The following is a 21228-nucleotide window of genomic DNA, read 5'->3' on the forward strand; positions in this document are numbered from 1 at the left end:
CCGCAAGCAACCAAGTGCCACTTTCATTTGCATGCTGTTAAAACCGAGAGTTCTATAAGAATTTCTGCACTGAAGAGTCATCGGCAGTGTCACCTGCAGCCCAAACCACAACTGCTAAGTCTATGCCCCTCCACTGAACCACAGCAAAGATTATAACTCTTCAGATCCCGGAAGCTGCCTTGGAAACTTGTTTTAACTCTGCTGGCTGGCAAAGTCTGAGTGAAGCCTGGGGGTATCCTTAGCTACTGTGATGGTTAATGTTATGTGTCAACTTGGTTAGGCTAATTCTCAGTGGTTTGGCAGACACTATATAATTACCTTCTATTTTATGATTTGATGTGAGCAGCCAATCACTCGAAAGGGGAGTCCCCTTGAGGGTGCAGCTTGCCTCTGGTATATAAAAGGATATTCTGGAAAAGCTCCCTCTCTTTCTCAACTTGGACTCTTCTCATCTCCTGACCTCCAGTTCTTGGGACTCAAGCGTGCAGGAGTCTCTGGCCTGCTGCCTGACCTGCACATTTTGGGTTCATCAGCTCCTGCAACCACGTGAACCAGCAGAGGTCTTCAGCCTGCTGCCTGACCTATGGATGTGGGTCTTACCAGCCTCAGCAACTGTGTGAGCAATTTCCTTGAAGTAAAATTTCTCTCTCTATATATCTTTATGTATACTTCATTGGTTTTGCTCCTCTAGAGAACTGAGGCTAAGACACCTACGTTTAAGCTGAATGATATTAGCTAGCTCTAACTTGGGACCAGGTGCCAGGCCAGAAGCTTTATATGCTATCACTATGAACATTCACAATCACCCTGCAAGGTAAGATTGTTTCACAGATGAGCTTCAGAAAGGTTAAATTATTTGCCTAAAATAATTTACACACGTGCACATAACCACTGTGTTAGAGCTATATCAAGCTGGCTCCCAGGGTAAGTGTTGAGCTGGGATGAATACTACCCAGAAAGGAAACATTTCCATCCTATTAAAACCTGTAAGTTTTCAACTGTAACATTCAGAATACATTCCCTCTGACTAGAACATCCACTGGCTTTCAAGGCTGCTTGCTAAGATTATCCATCCTTAAAGTCAAAGATCAAACATAACTCCTTCAGAGAGCATTTCACAATTTCTCCAGTCAAACTTGATTATTCCTTTGGAAGCCACAAAGGCTTTTGTACCTTCTCCCATGATGTTTAATATCCCTCACCTTAGATATTTTATGTGCAAATGTCACATCAACACTAGTATACTCTAAGCTCCCCCAGGAAATCTCTATCTCTCATGTCACCTAGCTCATCATGTACAGCACATAGTAGGTACTCAAAAAAATTTCACTTCAGTGAACACATGAGTAAATGAATGAATACAAAGGAACTCACATTATTATTTAAATATAAGGTAAATCATCGCCTAAGTTTAGGAATTATTACCACTTGACTCCTTCCTAATGGGTGATGAACTTATAATATGTACAAAATCATAGAATCTAGTGTTACAGGAACTCTTACTGGTTACCTAAACAAATCTTCTACCCAGTTATTTCTGGAACCCCAGAAATCCCTCCTTGAGCACGCATTCGGCAATTACTCAAAATATCTATCGAGCACTTCCTATATGTGGGGATGAGGGGAAGACAAAAATGGGATACAACAAAAAGTGACATGTGTTCATGGAACTTAAATTCTGGTGAGACAGGCAAAAGAAACAATAAATTAACAAGAGCATTACAGACGATAAGACTTATGAGGGCAATAATTGGGGCACTAGCAGTTCGAATCTGCCAGGCGCTTCTTGGAAACTCTATGGGGCAGTTCTACTCTGTCCTGTAGGGTCACTATGAGTCGGAATCGACTCAACGGCACTGGGTATGATAGAGTACTTGGGGACGTCCACCTTAGACAGAAAGCTCTGGGTTGAGACCTAAAGGGATGGACGAAATCAGCCATGGCAAGAGCCAGGAAGGACATTCTAGGCAGAAGGAACATTAAAGGCAAGGGCTCAAGGTGAGAAATAATTTGGCAAGTTTGAGGAACAGAAAGGAGGCCAGTAAGAAGCATATCTGGCAAGGAAAACAGTGGTAGGAGAGGCAGCAGTAGCCAAATCATGCAGGATCTTGTAAGTCATGGTAAGGAATTTGGATTTTATGCTAATAACAATGTGAAGCCCTGGAGTTTGAAGTAGCATGATCTGAGTCTGCTGAGTGGAGAACCCACTGCAGGGGAATGAGGGAAAGAGGGAGACCAGGAAAGAGACAAGTGCAGTCATTTAACTGAAAGTGATGGTGGTTTGCACAAGGGCTGTGGTGACGGAAATTAAAAGAAGCAGTCAGGTATGAGATCTATTTCTGAGGTTGAATTGACAAGACTCGCTGATGGACTGCAATGTTGTGTACATAAGGAAAAGGCAGGAAAGGAGGATTTTGCTTTAACAAGTGGCTGAAGGGCTTACTTACTGAGATGAGAAAAACTGGGGAAGGAACAAGTTTAAAGGGGAAATGGAAGAGCTTTGCTTTACCTGTGATAAACATAAGAAGCCAATTCATATGCAAGAGCTCCATAAAGAAATAGAGTCAGAGCCTAGACTGGAACTCTGGGTAAGACTTAGCTGAAGATATTACTCTGGGAGTCAGCACACTAAAGTAATTCTACGCCCTGGTCCGTCTTCTGGGGACATGCAAAACACTGCAACGTCTCTTCCCCATTCAGCCTTGAGCATCTGCGATGAGACAGGTAACACTCGGTTTTATCCTGTGGGTAACAGGGAGCAGGAAGGAGATTATGCAGGTGAGCTCGTGGTCAGGTAGGTCTCCAGGGGGATGGCTCGGGACACATTACACTCGTGGTGTGGAGGACAAAGGCGCAGGGACGTCGGGGAGGGCCGGACCAGTTACATAACGGCCCGGCAGGGCTCCGCCTGCCTCCCTAGCCGATCGTTAAGTAACACCGTCTCACGCATCCGCTCGCGGGCCTGCCTCCCGCCCGCCCTCAGCATCTCACCCCTCGGCCCTGTCGGCCTCGCTCTCACCTGCCTCCTCCTCCTCCTCACGCCGGGCCGGGTTCCGGTCTTCAGCCTTCCCTCCGCGTGGCTGGCGTCGCCGCGGCTCCCCGCCGACAGCACGTCTCCGACCCATAGCTCCCGGTGAGATTCTGCACGCGAGTGACGCATCCGGCCGCGGAAACCAGCCTGCGCGCGAGCTCCGCCCCTGAGCGGGGCGGGGATGGCCACACCCCCTCCGGCTTGGACAAGCTCCACCCCAGCTCCGAATGGCCAAAGTGAACTGCACGAAGAAGGAACAATACTGATCAGTCCACTTCCGGTGCTTTGCGTCCTCCCGTTCACGGGCGCCGGATGCTAGGCATGTTCTCGCGAGAGGAGGGAAAGGGCGCAGGGTTTGAAACATGGCGGACGACGTCGACCAGGTGAGTGTGTTCTAAGGTGCTCCCTTCAGGGCGGCTTTGCACTCTCAGCGCAGGCCCTGTTAGGCTTCGCGTAACTGTGTTGCTTTCTCCAAGGTCTCGGGAAAGGGGCCTATCGTGCCGTCTCTTTCCAGGTTACCACGGCCTAATCTGACCCCATCCCCTCGGTAAATGCTCCCCCTATGAGTTTTGCCTCAGCCCTTAAGGTATTTTCCTTTTTGAAGCCCGCGTTGCCACTAGTTATTCCCCACTCTCGTCACTTCCTTCTCTAAGTCTCACCCTTATCTGTGGAATGGGAGTAATTATCTCTGGCCGCTTCCTGGAGCTGTCGGGATTCTGATAGAAAGCGTGGAAAGCGTGGTAATGAAGTTTAGGAGTTATTTATTATTGGTACTGAGCGTAACAATGATTCATTCAGTCAACAGATACACTGTTCCAGACACCAAGGACGCCACCGTTGACGTATGTGATCTCTGCCCCCACTTGGAGCTTATAGTCTATTGGATGACTTGTAATGAAAAAGTAAACATAAATATGAGATATATAGGAAGTATGATGTGGTGTGAAGGAAACAAGCAAGGAACTAAGATGCAGAGTAATAGATGGTCCTACAGGCTGCCCTTCCCTCTTACCAGAAATGTTCTTCCTCAGATATCTTTGTGGATCAAGCCACAACTTCTTCAGCTTTTTATTCAGATTTCATTTCATCAAAGAGGCCTTCCCTGGCCACCTACATAAAATTCTCCCTCTTCCCCTGCCCCCCAGTCTGCGTACCCTGCTTTTTTTCTTCATAGCATATTTTTTCATATTAAATATGTACTTCTTTGTTTAATGTCCGCCTCCCCCCACTAGAATATATGTTCATGAGAGCAGAGCTTTGGTTTTGTTCGCTATTCTATCCTTAGGGTTTAGAACCGTGCTGGAAACACTCAACAAGTATTTATTGAGTGAGAGAACTGGATAACAGGAAAGACTAAATCTACTCCTCACTCCTCAGTTATATACTCTCTTATCATGTGACGTTTTGCATTTATGACAATAGCAAAACCAGCCGACTATTTTGTGCATTAACGATGTACGTCTGGCAGTAATGCATGTGAAGATGTGAGATGAGAGTAACGCAGGCCGTGATGGTTAAGGTTGTGTGTCAACTTGGCTGTGCCATGATTCTTAGTGATTTGGCAGTTACGTAATGATGTAATTTGGCAGTTATGTAATGATGTACCCATCCTCGATTTTGTGATCTTTTGTGGTTATCCTCCATTTTCATATAACGACCTGGTTTTTGGAACCTAACCATGTCAATAAGTGTACGACATGAAAGAAGGAGCTTCCCAGACTGTGGTGGAAATAGCAGTGGGACTCTGTCATGTGTATATTCTTATAGTGTTATTTATCATTTCTGTGCTTCTCTCAGACCTTCATTTCCTTAGCATTCTGACTGGTGTGTGGTAGGCATTAAATGAACATTTTTCAAATGATTAATGACAATGGAGATAAGTTCCTTGAGAGTGACTCCTTATACCCTTAAACTGAGTCAAATATTTTAGGTTTTGAGGGAGCAAAGTTAATCAGTACAGTCATGATTATTCTGTTGTGTAATTCCTCCCTGTGTGTACGTCAAGGAACCCTGGTGGGACAGCAGTTAAAGCAATCAACTGCTGACTGAAAGGTCGGTGGTTCAAAACTGCCAGCGGCTCTGTGGGACAAAGGTGTGGAAGTATGTTTCTGTAAAGATTTCCAGCCTTGGAAGCCCTATGGGGTCACTATGAGTCGAAATCAACTCAACGGCAGTGGGGTTTTTGTGGTTTTTTTTTTTGGATGTATGCGTCTTTTATCCCTTGTTACACAGCACTGGGTGGTGCAAACAGTTAACACCCTTGACTGCTAACCGAAAGGCTGGAGGTTTGAGTCCACCCAGTGGCACCTTAAAAGAAAGACCTGGTGATCTACTTCAAAAAAAAATCAGCCATTGAAACTCTTACAGTTCTCATCATGAGCTTTGTTTTTTTTTTAATGTGTGAGGTACTTCATATACAGGTAGTCCCCAACTTACAATGGGGTTCTGTTCTGACAACTCCATTGTAAGTTGGTTCTGAAGTAAGTTGAATACTTCTTTATTTTTTAGTTTTCATCATTATTGCCTTTTATTGTCAATATCTTTATAAATCCAATCTTTATTTGTCTTTGGGGGTTGAAAACATTACATATTACATATGTATTTTAATACATATATAAAAAACACACAGATCATAAAAATTTACTCCAACAGTGAAGAAGAGTTGGACAGATTGGCATTTTGTCAGTTGCAGTAATAACTCCACTTGTGGAAGGCATTACCCCTGGAAATGGTGATAGCATTTTTAGTCAGGAAATTAGTGAGAGTTATTTCTATGGGCCTTTTTTTTTTTTCCCTCATGGTTACATCTCACTGTTTCCCAAATCTCCCTGTCGACTTTAGCAAGGTGATCGGCATTTGGGTCCATGTTTTCAAGCAACTGAAGCCCCTGATTTAGTTTAGAAAAAACTTTAGCTAATCCTTTCCCTGTAAAATTTTTTGACAACTTCTCTCATTCCTGTTCCTCATTTCTTTCTTCTTCAGTGTTTCTTTCTCCTTCAAACCCATTAAGTCTTGACCTGTCAGTTCCCCTTCTTTCTGGCCTATGAGCTGTTCCACATCAGTGATATCAAGTTCTAAATTCAGAGTTCTTGCCATATGGACGATTTTCCCACCGATCTTTTCCATCATATTATCCCAATCAAATGCTTGGAGCATGTTCACATAACCCAGCATTTTTTTCCAAATCCCCTGCATGCGTTTTCCCGTAACTTCCTCCCAAGAAGATTCAGTGTTCCAGGTACACGGAAGAATATTACAATGAAGTCATCATCAGTGTTGTAACAATGAAGTCAGAGTAGTAATGGCTGTTGGGTGCTTGCACATTTCTGTTGTCATGTGTCATTAGGGTTGAACATTGCGCAGCTTTGTATCCATTACAACACTCTACGCTGACACCAACACAGACTTCATTTTAGACCAGGCCATAGCCTGCAATATGGCAGTGTTTTGAACGGTAAATCGTAACAGTGAACATCTAAGAAAGATGACATCAGTAAATTACATTCAGCAACATTGTATGCAGTACATGTTACTAACAAAGGGATGTACCAAAAACAAAAAAGAGGTCATAAGTGCTGCTAGTTGTAGCTCGAATACATTGTAACTTGGAGACTACTTGTATGTCATTGACCTTCACAACAGTATGAGGTAGATCCTGTCATTATCCCCATTTTTCAAATTAGGAAACTAAAGCATAGAGAGGGTAAGTAACTTGCCCATAGTCACAAAGCAGGGCAGTAGTACTAACACCGCACTGTCTCTAGAGCTGTATTACTAAACCTGTTTCTTTCATCAGCAACAAACTACCAACACAGTAGAGGAGCCCCTGGATCTCATCAGGCTCAGCCTGGATGAGCGCATTTATGTGAAAATGCGAAACGACCGAGAGCTTCGAGGAAGGTTACATGTAAGTAAGTTTACTAAATTACCTTGAAAATGGAATGCTTCCCTGTCATCCCTCCCTGGCACCACCCTCTTGAAATGGAAGAACTGTCCAATGTTAAAAAATATTTTAAAAAGGGAAAGAGAAGGAGCTGGAAATACACCCAAATTTCTATAAGCCACATACAACTATTTTATTCGTGTTTTTAACATTTTTATCTCTTAACAGAAATGTGCCTATTTTAGAACATTTTTATTCCCTTCATTTTTCCCCTCTGCTTATTTGTAGATAACATTTATTTATCTTCCATTTTTATTTAAAATTTTTTTAACGTTACATATACACAGATAATATTTTGTCATAAATTAAACATTAAAAACAATAAAATATTATTTTTAAAAAATCACTAAGAAGTAGCTTATTGAATTTTGTTATACATGATGAAATAAACTATAAATGCCTTATGAAAGAAACATAGAAATATATGGAGTAAAAGGGAAATCCCGTTTCCTCTGTTGGTAACCATTGTTAAAAATTGAGTCTGTGTTCTTTCAGATGTTTTCTGTATATTTACACATATAGATACATATCTGTCCGTATGGATATATTTGCACTGTATACACTACCTTTAGAAGTTCTGTGGAGCCCTGGTGGCATATCTGCTCTGTTGTACGGGGTTGCATGAGTTGAAATGGACTTGACGGTACCTAGCAACACCACCTTTAAAAAAAATCCTGCTATACTTGTTTATCAGCACATTTCTTTTTTACTTAGTCTTTCTTGGAAATCATTGATCATGAACGCATATAAATCTCCTTTATTCTTTTTAATGACTACATAAGATTTGGCATATGTTAGTAGTGATATTTAGGTTGTTTTGTGTTTCTTGCTATTATAGATGATGCTGCAGTGAGCGTTTTTATACATATTTATTCATATCTGCAAATATTTTTGTAGGGTAGTCCCTTGAAGTGGTCCCATTTATTCATAAAGAGAGTTAACCAAAGGCTTGTCTCTGCTTGATGACATGTTACTTTCCTGAGTGTGTTGTTTTCATTACTACCCCTCTACCTTATACTGATTAAAAATAGCTAATATTTTTTGAGCGTTTAAATATATGCCAAACCCTAAAACCCAAACCCACTGCCGTTGAGTTGATTCTGACTCGTAACGACCCTATGGGACACATAGAACTGCCTCATAGAGTTTCTAAGGAGTGCCTGGTGGATTCAAACTGCCAACCTCTTGGTTAGCAGCTATAGCACTTAACCACTGCACCACGAAATATATGCTAGGTACTATTATTCTAAATGCATTGTGTGTGATATCTCACTTCATCTTTATAATAGCGCTGTCAGAGTAGGTACTAATTCCCCCTGTTTTACAGTTGAAGAAGTTCAGGCTTAGAAGGGTGACGTTACTTAAAGTGACACAGCCGGTAGAGAGAGAACCAGAATGTGAACCTAGGCTCATAGTAAAGGGAGATCCAGAATATGGACCTAACTTCAACCCTATTCTTAAGTGCTTTGATTCCACCTTCCATAAAACCCTCTAAAGATAAATGCTCTTAAGTGCTTGGGAAGGAAGTAGGGTGCTAGGGGAGATAGTGGTCTTACTCTACAGCTAGCCTTAAGGAAAGAGGAGCCCCAGGAGTTGGAGTAGTGGCAGTCTGGGGAGAAAAGTGGAATTGAGCGTAATCACATAAACCAGTGGCACGTAAAGTGACACCTTGGGACAGAAATCTTACTTTTAATTCTTGGAGTTCAGTTCCCTGTGTAGAGCTGATTGTCTCTATACTGAACAGTCCCCAACCTTTATTTTTTTTAATTAGTATATGAGCCTTTCTTGTTTTTCTGCCCCTCAACTATAGGTTTTAACCTTGTTAGAGTACCCACTTTAGCAGTTGCCCACATGGCTGATTTCCTACTTTTATTTTGATGTGAACTGGTGAGCCAATTAACACTTAGTTAAAAGTAGGGTAAGTGGATTCTGATCGGAGTCCCAGAAAGTTCACCTTTTAGTAAAAAGCATAAACTCTGGAGCTTGGATTGAGGACATCCCTAAATATCTGAGTTGAAATGATTATTGTTGGAACCCATAGATGTGAAATACGTTTAGGTTCTGGATAGGTTATAAACGGGTGAGGTGTTGCTCTACTTTTACCTTTGTGGTGTTTAGTGTAGGCCATTACAGGGAGGATTGAATGACAGTGTCTTATGCATTTAAGAGACTATAGTGCCATCACCTTAACAGTTAAAAGATTTTCAGTGTCTGTATCTTTCTTGTCACACTGTTACTGGGAGAATTGAAGGAAGCCTACTAATGAGTGATGAATTTGCTCTTTTTCACAATTAAATGTCATAAATATTGTGACTGCCTTAGATAACAAGTAAGGTGGACACTTAAAAAATAATTTCAAGTTATTTTGAGTAAGTGCATTTTTGGCCATATAAACAGTTTTATATTTTTGTCAGATCAATTATGTTATCATTGAAAGTGATTTGTAAAGAAACTGTGTGTCAGTACAGTGAGGATTTTTTTTATTTGCATGTAAAAGTTTGTGGTGTTAAGTATTAGGTGTGTGTTATTTGTTCAACTGAGCCATTTACATAATGTAAGCCCTGTTCATGTTTTTGTAGTTTAATTATTAAAGTTCTTGGTCCCCCACCCTCCCACTTCAGGCTTATGATCAACATTTAAATATGATATTGGGAGATGTGGAAGAAACTGTGACTACTATAGAAATTGATGAAGAAACATACGAAGAGATATATAAAGTAAGTCATGCGATTCTATTTATCCTTTTGAAAATGTCAGCCATTCTCAACATCCAACAGCTTAGAACTTATTTATGGAAAGCCTGTCATGTGTTAATGTCTACGTGGACTCGGTACAGTGTAGCATTTAAAAATAGGGGCTTTGTGAAGCAGACCTGGTTTCCAGTACTGGCTTGGCCACTTCCTCACTATACCTTGAGCAGAGTAATTAACTTTGCAGACCATTGGTAAATGAGGATACTGCTGTGTACCTCGTAGGGTTGCCAGGATTCAATGAGATGTGATAGGGTAAGGTGTCTGCATTTGCCAGTATAGCAGTAATACTAGACAGTGTGTTAATACTTGTTCTTAGTTGCCATCAACTCAATCCGGGCTCCAGGTGACTCCGTGTGTGCAGAGTAGAACTGCTCTGTAGAGTTTTCAAGGTGGCGACCTTTTAGAAGCAGATCACTAGACCTGTCTTACGAGGCTAAAACTGAGAAATTTTAAAGAATATTTATCAACTCATTAAAAATAATAATACCATAAACTTAAATACCATTATGAGCTATAGCTACATTTTCTAAAACAAAATATTTGGTAAGAAGAGTCACGTTGTTTTACATTTTTGAACAAATCTTTACTTTTTAGCTTAATTAATGACAGCTGGATTCCCACTTTTTTTTTTTTTTTTTTTTGCTTTCAGTCTGTTAGGATATGTTGTTTCAGTTGAAGAAACTCTCGCTTCACAGAGAGGTAGTTGGAAAATGAGAGAGCATTTTTTTGTATATACTGTCTTTTGATACTACACCCAAACTCAAGGAGTGGTAGTTTCTTAAAGGTTGGTTGTGGTTGAAATCTGAAGCTTTGTCAGTGAACTTTTCATACTCTTGTTACATGAAAATCCATTGGTCTGCCTTGTCTTGTGCCTTGAATGGATCTTTTACCCTTGCATAACTTTGCAACTTCAAGTGCTGGTCACGTGGAAATATTAGTTCACTGAGTTAAGGCACATCTTCCAGATGTTGACACGTTTCATTGTTTAAAATATGTTAAAGACCACATTCTTCAATATGACCAGTGATCTTACCTGGAAAGTCTTTAAAGTATTGGAAAGCCATCTAACTCACAGTGGCAGGTAAAAGTTTTTCAGAATTCTGATTTTCACTTGAAAGCTTGAATTTTATCATCGACAACAAATACTATTGGTTGTTTTCCTTAAAGTGTCTGTCAGGTTTCCTTCGTTTTCAAGAAATTGTCTGCTACATACCCAAGTCTGAAAAACCATGCTTTGTCTCTCCCTGTTCTTTCAAGCTAAAATAGTGACCCGTGAAAAAAAGTTATACAGCTCACAACTCCATTGTTCAAGTGCTTTTCCTCCAGACAGTTGTAGTTATTAGGCAAAGATTGCTTGCTTTGGACTTTACATTTTATCACACAGAATATTAAAATGTGTACTCAAGGGTCAAGATTTAAAAAAATTAATATTTACTGCTCAGCAAGGGGCTCATCTTCCAGCACTATATCAGACAGTGTTCCGCTGCTATTCGTAAGGTTTTCGCTGGCTAAAGCTTTTCAGAAGTAGACTGCCAGGTCCTTCTTCCTAGTCTGTCTTAGTCTGGAAGCTCAGCTGAAACCTGTCCTCCATGGGTGACCCTGCCGTATCTGAATACCGGCGGCATAGCTTCCAGCATCACAGCAACATGTAAGGCCCCACAGTAAGACAAACTGACAGACACGTGGGGTCTTGACTATGCAAATGCATTCGACTGTGTGGATCATAACAAATTACGGATAACATTGTGAAGAATGGGAATTCAGAACACTTAACTGTGCTCATGAGGAACCTTTACATAGATCAAGAGGCAGTTGTTTGGATAGAACAAGGGGATACTGATTGGTTTCAAGTCAGGAAGGGTGTGCATCAGGGTTGTATTCTTTCAGCAAACCTATTCAATCTGTATGCCGAGCAAATAATCCGAGAAGCTGGACTATATGAATAAGAACAGCGCATCAGGATTGGAGGAAAACTCATTAACAACTTGTTATGCAGATGACACAACCTTGCTTGCTGAAAGTGAAAAGGACTTGAAGTACTTACTAATGAAGATCAAAGACCACAGCCTTCAGTCTGCATTGCACCTCAACATAAAACAAAAATCCTCACAACTGTACCAACGAGCAACATCATGATAAACGGAGAAAAGGTTGAAGTTGTCAAGGATTTCGTTTTACTTGGATCCACAATCAACAGCCATGGAAGCAGCAGTCAAGAAACCAGACGATGGATTGCATTGGGTAAATCTGCTGCAAAGGACCTCTTCAAAGTGTTGAAGAACAAAGATGTCACCTTGAAGACTAAGGTGCGACCCAAGCCATGGTATTTTCAGTGGCATCATATGCATGTGAAAGCTGGACAATGAGTAAGGAAGACCGAAGAAGAATTGACGCCTTTGAATTGTGGTGTTGGCGAAGAATATTGAATATACCATGGACTGCCAAAAGAATGAACAAATCTATCTTGGAAGAAGTATAACCAGAATGCTCCTTAGAAGCAAGAATAGCGAGACTGCGTCTTACATACTTTGGACATGTTATCAGGAGGGTTCAGTCCCTGGAGAAGGACATCATCCTTGGCAAGGTACAGGGTCAGTGGAAAAGAGGAAGACCCTCAATGAGGTGGATTGACACAGTGGCGACAAAGTGGCTGCAACAATGAGCTCAAGAATAACAACGACTGTAAGGATGGCTCAGGACCCGGCAGTGTTTCGTTCTGTTGTGCATAGGATGGCTATGAGTCGGAACCGACTCGATGGCACCTAACAGCAACAATAACAACGGCTCAGCAGGGACGTTCTGAACTGACCCCTCTTTTTTTTTTTTTTTTAATTGCAAGTGTGTACTGGTGAAGAAATTTAATGACTACTAGTAAAGTTTGACACCGCTTCCTATATTTGTGCGAAGATGCCACTATTGCTTTTGTGCTGTTAGTGCATGGGTGAAAAAGGCAAATAATGTCTTAATGTTATTATGAAAATAGTTGTGGCTTCACAGACCCTGTGTAAAGGTCTCATGGGTATGCAGACCACACTGAGAACTGCTGTGTTCTGTTAACCAGTTTGCATGACCCTCCTAGAGCAGTGGTTAAAACTGTGGCCTCAGATTTCAAGAATGCCTGGGTTCAAATCCTGACGACTTACCAATTATATACTGTTACCACTGAGTCGATTCCGACTCATAGCAACCCCATAAGACAGAGTGGAACTACTCCATAGAGTTTCTAAGGAGTGGCTGGTGGATTCACACTGCAAACCATTTGGTAAGCAACCAAGCTTAACCACTGTACCACTAGGGCTCCTGCAAACTATATAATTGGACCAAATTACCTAAACTGTCTGTGTCTATGTTTCCTTGCCTATAAAATGGGGATCATAATAGGACCCACTTCATAGGGTTATAATGAGGATTAATTGAGAAGTTACATAAAAAGTCTTCAAATGCATTCAAATGTTAGCATTTGTTGATTTTGTAGTTCTCCTTTGACCTGGCTTTTCTCCTCACTCCAACCACTTCTGACTTCTTGGCTAGTTTTCTTTCTCCCTCTGAATATGGGCATCTAGTCTTTTTTTCTTTATGTGCATTTGTTTTTCCCTCAGAGATGTCATTCAGTCTTCTGATTTTAGCTATTGTGTGTTCATAAGCCATGAGTCTTTAACGATAATCACTATAGCATAAAAGTTTGAGCTCTTAATAGGTTTGGGTTCCAATTTCAAAGCCCAAAGTGAGACCTGCTTCAGATAACAGCAGACATTTGACACTTGTTTCTCAAAGTAATGCTCCAGGTATGTCACTTGATCCAGGAGCGTTAGCATCACAGTGGACTTGTTAGAAGTGCACTTTGAAGGGCCACCCCCTGACCTACTGAATCAGAGCTCTGGGGATGGAGCCCAGGAAACATTTAACAAACTCTCCAGGTGATTCTTCCACACGTTAAAATTTGAGAACCACTGCCCTAAAGCAGTGCTTATGTAGCGTTATGTAAAGAGTCCTACATAGGGAAGAGTTAGATAAATTCATGAATGACAGACAAGGACAATTTTAATTTGGTGCTAGGGGTTTTTCCTTTATGCCATTTCTAGTACCCAAGATGGTCATAAAACATGGTTTTCACATTTTTTTTTTAAAGTTACAAAAACACAGATATTACTAATATTTTTTGCCCAGCGGAGAGGAGCCCCCCTCATCTTGCTATGTCTGATAAGACATCATTCTCAGTCCTTGAGCAAAGCTACAAGTCAGAAGCTAGCAGAAGAAGGGTGGGATGATCATGGTGGCAAGTTTAACTAGACAGAGCCTCAAAGACAAAAATAAGAACCTCACCATGGAACGAATCTGGAGCAAATGAACATTGAAGCTGTGTTTACCAAAATGTAACAGAGCAGCAATCATTTCTCTGCTCAGAACAAAGAAAAGCCCATCACCAGAATCTTTCTGTGTTAGGTGATATGCTAACAGGAGCCCTGGCCAGCTACACTTTGCGTGAAGTTGTTTTCCAACAGAAATACCAGACTCCTTCTGTGTTGAAACATATCACCTAGACTTTTGTCACTATTGATCTCAATGAAAAGAAATTCAGAAGAGTAACATTGAATCGCTTGTAATTTTTTTTTTTTTTTTTCTGAGCATAAGATTAACATATACTTACCAAGAATCCTTGGAAAAGACAAAAACAATAGAAAGGAAATGAAAACCAGCCATCCTACCAACTAGGGAGCCCTGGTGTTATGGTGGTTAAGAGCTACGGCTGCTAGACCGAAGGTTGGCAGTTTGAATCCACCAGCTGCTCTTTGAAAACTCTGTAGGGCAGTTCTGTTCTGTCCTGTAGGGTCGCTATGAGTCGGAATCAACTTTACTTCAGAGGTTCTTTTTTCTACCAACTAGAAATATCCACTGAAAATATTTCATTATGTTTCTGTCCTGGCTTTCTTCTTGCTTATCTTTTTAACATAGGCAGACCATAATGTACCAATGCTAAGATGCATTTTTTTTCTTACCTGTTAAACCAAAAAAACCAAAACCCATTGCCATCAAGTCAATTCCAACTCATAGTGACCCTATAGGATAGGGTAGAACTGCCCTATAGGGTTTCTAGGGAGTAGCTGGTAGATTCAAACTGCTTAACTTCTGGTTAACAGCCGAGCTCTTACCTGTCAGCATCTCTAAAATCAGGATTCATCTTACAGTTTATTTGATAAGAAAGAATTGTGTCTCATTCGAATTGAGGTAGTTTTGAAGAATGTTGAGTATATTATGGAGCACCAGAAAAATAAACAAGCCCGCCTTAGAAAAAAGGCAACCAGAGTTCTCTTTAGAAACGAGGGTGGCGAGACTTTGGCTTATTTACTTTGGACACATCAGGAAAGACCAAACGCTAAAAATGGATGTTATGTTTGGTAACATGGAGGATCAGCAAAATACCCCAATGAGATGACTAGACAAAATAGCCGCAACAGTTGACCCAGGTACGCCGGTGATCGCGCAGATGGCGCAGGACTGGGCAGCGTTTCATCCTCTTACACGTAACCACCGTAAGCTGGAGCTGCGTCAGCAGCAGCAAACGGCAATACCCAGAATAACGTGACACCTTGAAACTGTGAGAAAGAACCAGGAGAGAAGCTTATGCCTGAAATATTTAACACTTTTTCTAGTTCCAAGATTAGTTTGTAAAATATGTGTTTTCTTACTGATTTCTAAGACTTACCAAACAAGGAATATGAAGAAACTTAATTTAGTAAAGACAGCGAGCAGCAAAACTGATAGTATGTGCTCTGACAGGGATCACAGTAGAGGGTCCCAGACAGAGCTAGAGAAAAATGTAGAACAAAATTCTAGCTAAAAAAAAAAAAAAAACTTACTGGTCTGACAGAGACTGGAGAAACCCTAAGAGTATGGCCCCTAGATACCCTTTTCAGCCAAAGATTAGACAGGCCCATAAAACAAAACAAGACTAAATGGGCACACCAGCCAAGAGGCAAGGATGAGAAGGCAGGAGGGGACAGGAAAGCTGGTATGAGGAACCCAAGATCGAGAAGGGGAGAGTGTTGACATGTCTTGGGGTTGGAAACCAGTGTCATAAAACTATATGTGTATTAATTGTTGGATGAGAATCTAGTTTGCTCTGTAAACCTTCATCTAAAGTACAGTAAAAAAAAAAAAGGGGGGGGCAAAAAGAATTGTATCATAATTTAACTGGCAACAATTTTCCTTTTTTAGCTCAACAGAAGCTTACAAAAAATGTCTTAAACGTATTAGAGTATGAGATATACCATTTTATATTCTGCATTTTTCATGTAACATTAATATAAGCATTTCGCCATGAAAATAGACTCTTCCTGAACTTTTAATGCCCTTGTCTTGAATTCTACTTGTGACAGAAATGACTTTAACTGTGGTCTCCACTCTCCTGATTTCAGTGAGCTGACAGTGGGACCCACCTCTCCTTCCTACTACAGTCTGCTCCCAGCAGGGCTCCTCCTGAGACTGTGCGTGTCTGTGCACATGGGTTTCTCTGGATGGAGTGTCTGTTCAGCATGAAGGAGAACAACTGCCTCACCCTCCTGTACATTCCTCTGGTATTTCTGTGCAAGATAGGAAACCAGACTAAACGGTTTCTCGGTTCTACCCAATTTTATATTTTGCTCTCTTTCCTTGGTTGAAATAACCAATCAACATTACCAAAGCACCAAGTTAGGGGGCCCATAGGCCATAGGAAGCCCTGGTGGTGCAGTGGTTAAGAGCTTGGCTGCTCACCAAAAAGGTCTGCAGTTCAAATCCACCAGCCACTCTTTGGAAACTCTATGGGGCAGTCCTTCTCTGTCCTGTAGGGTCGCTATGAGTCAGAATTGACTCAATGGTGATGGTTTTTTTGTTTTTTTTTTTAAACAGACCATAGACATTTTCCATAACTTACGTGATTGACTTCTGAATAACTAATAATTAACTTGACTACTAATTTGTTACTAGGGAGATGGAGAGCAGCCTTAAATCTTTTGACTCTAGATCCACCATAATTATAATGTTCATTTCATAGCTTGCTAAAATGGTTATTATTTAGCTCAGCCTACTTTTCAACTGTCCATAATGTTCTCCACCTTCCTTCACCAAATATCTTATTTTTTCTCACCAAACTACTTTTCTTGGGGTTGTTATGCCTTTTCTAAATGAGTCATCTTGCTCCCTCTGCTTGCAGCATCCTCCCTTACCTTACAAACCTTTGCCTAGATGGCTTCAAATGTGTCTCTTAGATCAGTGCTATTCAATACAACTGTCTGCAGTGATGAAAATATTCTGTATTTACACTGTCCTGTATAGTAGCTGTAATCCACATGCGGCTACTAAGCACATTAAATGTGTGCTAGTGTAACTGTCGTGTTGTCAGGTGCCATCAAGTCATTTTCAACTCATAGCAACCGCATGTGAGAGAGTAGAACCAGCCCCAAAGGGTTTTCTTGGCTGTAATGTGTGTAGAAGCAGATGACCAGGTCTGTCTCCTGCAGAGCCACTGGGTGGGTTGGAATGGCAAACTTTTTAGTTAGTAATGAAATGCTTAATCATTTGTACCACCAGGGCTCCTTTTCTAGTGTGACTAGGGAACTGGATTTTAAATTTTACTTAATTTTAACTTAAATAGCTGTCTATAGCTAGTGGCTGTTGTGCTGGACAGAGAATCTCTACACCAACTCCCCCATATAGAACTAATTGTTCTCTGTTTATGATCCCATAGTACATAGCACTATAATACTTAAAGGAGAACTGGTAATTGATGCAATGGTTAAAGTGCTTGGCTGCTTAGCGAAAGGTCAGCAGTTTGAACCTAACAGCCAAGAAAAGACCTAACAATCTGCTCTCATAAAGAATATAGCCTAGGAAATCCTATGGGGCAGTTCTGCCCTGTCTTATAGGGTCGTTGTGAGTCAGAATCAGCTTGATGCTATATGACAACATATAATAATTAACATATACCATATTTCTTTTCTCTCCACTTTAAATTGCTTTCTTTTTAACTCAAATTTTTGAGTAGGTAATAGATTCACATAGTTTGTTGTTAGTTGCCGTCAAGTTGATCCCAACTTATGTAATCACAGAATATGAAAAGGAAGATGGTAAATATTCAGATGGATCCTGCCTGGAAGCAGAGAATACCAGAAAGATGTTTACCTGTGTTTTATTGACTATGTAAAGGCATTTGACTGTGTGAATCATAACAAATTGTGGATTACATTGGGAAGAGTGGGAGTTCCAGAACACTTAATTGTGCTCATGTGGAACCTGTACTTAGGTCACAGAGGCAGTTGTTCGAACAGAACAAGGTGATACTGCGTGGTTTAAAGTCAGGAAAGATGTGCATCTGGGTTGTATCTTTTGATCATACCTAATCAATCTGTATGCTGAACAAATTATCGGAGAAGCTGGACTGTATGAAGATTAATAGGCATCAGGATTGGAGGAAGTCTCATTAACAACCTGCCATATGCAGGAGACACATCCTTGCTTGCTGAAGGTGAAGAGGGCTTAAAGCACTTACTGATGAAGATCAAAGACTACACCCTTGAGTACGGATTACACCTCAATGTAAAGAAAACAGACATCCTCACTACTGGACCAATAAGCAACATCAGGATAAATGGAGAAAAGATTGAAGTTGTCAAGGATTTCATTTTACTTGGATCCACTGTCAACGCCCAGGGAAGCAGCAGTCAGGAAATCAAAAGACACATTGCATTGGGCAAATACACTGCAAAAGACCTCTTTTAAAGTGTTGAAAAGCAAAGCTGGCACCTTGAAGACTGAGGTGTGCCTGACCCAAGGCATGGTGTTTTCAGTTACCTCATATGCATGTGAAAGCTGGACGATGAGTAAGGAAGATTAAAGAATTAATGCATCTGAATTATGGTGTTGGCGAAGAATATTGAATATACCGTGGACTACCAAATGAACAAACAAATCTGTCTTGGAAGAAGTATAAGCAGAATGTTCCTTGGAAGCAAGGATGGCAAGACTTTGTCTCACATACTTTGGACATGTTATCAGGAGCAGTCAGTTCCTGGAGAAGGACATGATACTTGGTACAGTACAAGGTCAGCAGAAAAGAGGAAGACACTCAACAAGATGGATTGACACAGTGGCTGCGACAATGGGCTCAAGCGTAACAATTGTGAGGATGGTGCAGGACCAGGTAGTGTTTCGTTCTGTTGTACGTAGAGTCACTGTGGGTTGGAACCGATTCGATGGCACCTAACAGCAACAACGTATTTGATGGCACCTAATAGCAACAACGTAGTACATAAAAAGCCTCTCTCCCCTTCCTGCCTTCTGTTCATCTTCTTTTCACTCCCAACCGCAGAGGTAATCACTGTTATTGGTTTCTTGAGAATCCTGGTTTCTTCATGGATGCACTAAAGAAAAGTAATTATTCTCCCTCCTTTTTTGAAACAGCAAAAGATAGCCTACCACGCATATTGTTCCATACCTTGCTCTTTTTAACTTAATTTATCTCAGTACTTTATCCAAGTTCATACGTTGCTTCCTCATACTTTTGTTTTTAGCTTTGTAGTACTCCATTGTATGGAAGTACCATCATTTATTTAACTACGTTCCTATTGATAGACAGCCGTTTCCCATCTTGGGCTAATATAAACTGCCCTGACATGAATAATTCGGTCATTTTGCTTCGGTGTAAGTATATCTAGAAGATAAATCCAAACTTTCTTTTCATCTCTGGAATGAGGAGTCTAGGAGGATAGGGTCTATGTTTTATTCATCTTTGTGTGGCTAGTGCCTATCATAGTACCTGACAGATAATGAACAGTTGATAAATGTTTACATGAGTGGCATTTAGAGTTAATCTCAGGTTGAGTTAATTAGTTGCAAACAGAGTGGGTTTTGGTTACGGCTCTAATCCTTGGCACAATTGTTGATATCCAGGAAAATTAAACAGTTAATAGATTGGTTTTGGGTGTGACAAAGGTAAGTAATCAGGTTTTTTAATCCATTTTTTTGTGTTATGATGAATCCTTTTTTTTTTTTTTTTTTTTAATTTCTCTCACCAAAAAAAACATGTTTGTGTAAATGTGTTCTGTTGTTTTTCCTCCTCCAGTCCACGAAACGGAATATTCCGATGCTCTTTGTTCGGGGAGATGGTGTTGTGCTAGTTGCGCCTCCGTTGAGAGTTGGCTGAAACAAAGAATTTATCCTGTGTGGGAAAGAGGAGACTTCGTACCACTGCCTCTTTAATGTAGAATATATTCAAAAGAGAAGCCTGCGTAAATTTTTGATATTCAGCAATGACCAAGGATTCTTCCACTCCTGAAATGAGTTGATTTGCAGATAACTGGCAAGCTCTTAAGCTAAATAGCATCTTTATTTTTCCCCAACCCTTCCCGTAAGTGTAAAGATGGAAATGCAGAACTCTTTTTGCAGATAATTTTGGATTTTTTTTTCCCTTAAATTAAATCTGATTTTTTCTTTTTCGGTTTTTTAAAAATGCAGTCTCTTGTGAATTATTTAAAGTAAGCACGTTCACTCAGTACCCATTTACTGTGTTTGATGCTCCAGGTTGAGTGCTGGGAACTGTAGTTCTGTCAGTATGCTTCCTGCCTTCAAGAATCCTGGGAAGGGAGTTGTTCAAGCCAACAGTTACAGGACAGTGAGATCGGTGATGCTGGAGTGATGCACAGAAGGAGCCATAAAAGCACAGATAGGAGCACCTGGAGCAGGTCAGGGTGGGCTGACACACAGGCAGGTGTGCTAGTGGTAATATGTCACTGTGAACATTAACACTTGTGGAAGGAGACAAAGGGCAATTTCTGTTTCTTCTGTCTGGCGTGGTTCTTTGCTAAGGTCAGGCTTCAGTGCTTATATACCTGTGTGGTTCAGCTTGGTCGCATCAGCCGATGCTGCACTTACTTTATGACTCAAACCGTTTTTCCATTCTTACTGGTAGTTGACCAGGATCACTGACCATGAGTGAGAAGGGGTCAAAACAGTGCATCTCAATGGCACCATGAAACACAGTGACTAAAGCCAAGCTGTTTTTGTTTCTAGCTGCAGTCAGCCAGCAGTTAACGGCCAAAAAGTAAAGGGGAAAGTATATGTGTGTGTTTTAATCCCTAAAACTTTATTAAGATAGGACTTAGAACCTGATGCCCTCCATGAAGTAGGGTGTGCCCTTTTGAAATGTAGAACATCTGATTTGTGGATGACTTGTCTGTAAATATGCTGAATGTGTGTTTGATCAAGCATGATATGCACAATATTTTAAGCCATGTGTAGAAAAGAAGCTTTCGGTAGACATTGTGCAAAAAGGTTTTGTTTCTATTATTTATCGTACCTGTCACTGGAAGTTGATGAAGAAGGGAAAAACGTGTGGGTGAGCCGACAAAGGTTTTATCTTACATGCCTTATTTAAGTGAGTAGGCAGGAGAGATGCGTTTCTGCCACCCCCACACTTCGTCCTACGGGTTTCGTAGTCCTGAGACTACCTGTTTACAGCAACTTGT

General features: G+C 40.9%; 2 protein-coding genes across 2 annotated transcripts in view; one reads left to right on the plus strand and one right to left on the minus strand.

Annotated features, from left to right (window-relative positions):
- Window positions 1–3179, minus strand: part of XPC (XPC complex subunit, DNA damage recognition and repair factor) — a 55187-nt gene extending 52008 nt beyond the window's left edge. The window contains exon 1 of the mRNA XM_010589935.3: window positions 3020–3179. Coding sequence (XP_010588237.2) covers window positions 3020–3125 — 106 coding nt within the window. The 5' untranslated portion in view covers window positions 3126–3179. The remainder of the gene's footprint in view (window positions 1–3019) is intronic.
- A 110-nt stretch (window positions 3180–3289) lies between these two features.
- On the plus strand, window positions 3290–21020 carry LSM3 (LSM3 homolog, U6 small nuclear RNA and mRNA degradation associated). Its single transcript, XM_003409736.4, has 4 exons — window positions 3290–3414; window positions 6828–6938; window positions 9596–9691; window positions 19827–21020. Exons 1-4 carry the CDS (start codon window positions 3394–3396, stop codon window positions 19905–19907), a joined length of 309 nt encoding a protein of 102 aa, XP_003409784.1. The 5' UTR covers window positions 3290–3393; the 3' UTR covers window positions 19908–21020.
- The last annotated feature ends 208 nt before the right edge of the window (window positions 21021–21228 follow it).

Source organism: Loxodonta africana, chromosome 22 (genome assembly GCF_030014295.1).
Source record: "Loxodonta africana isolate mLoxAfr1 chromosome 22, mLoxAfr1.hap2, whole genome shotgun sequence".
In the NCBI taxonomy this organism is placed as follows: Eukaryota; Metazoa; Chordata; class Mammalia; order Proboscidea; family Elephantidae; genus Loxodonta; species Loxodonta africana.

What these genes read in the sequence shown, in the direction of transcription:
- LSM3 (XM_003409736.4), top strand. Translation starts at nt 3,394, where the DNA reads ATGGCGGACGACGTCGACCAG. An exon ending in AGCTTCGAGGAAGGTTACAT is followed by an intron (nt 6,939 to 9,595) that starts GTAAGTAAGTTT and finishes CTCCCACTTCAG; the next exon opens with GCTTATGATCAACATTTAAA. An exon ending in CATACGAAGAGATATATAAA is followed by an intron (nt 9,692 to 19,826) that starts GTAAGTCATGCG and finishes TTCCTCCTCCAG; the next exon opens with TCCACGAAACGGAATATTCC.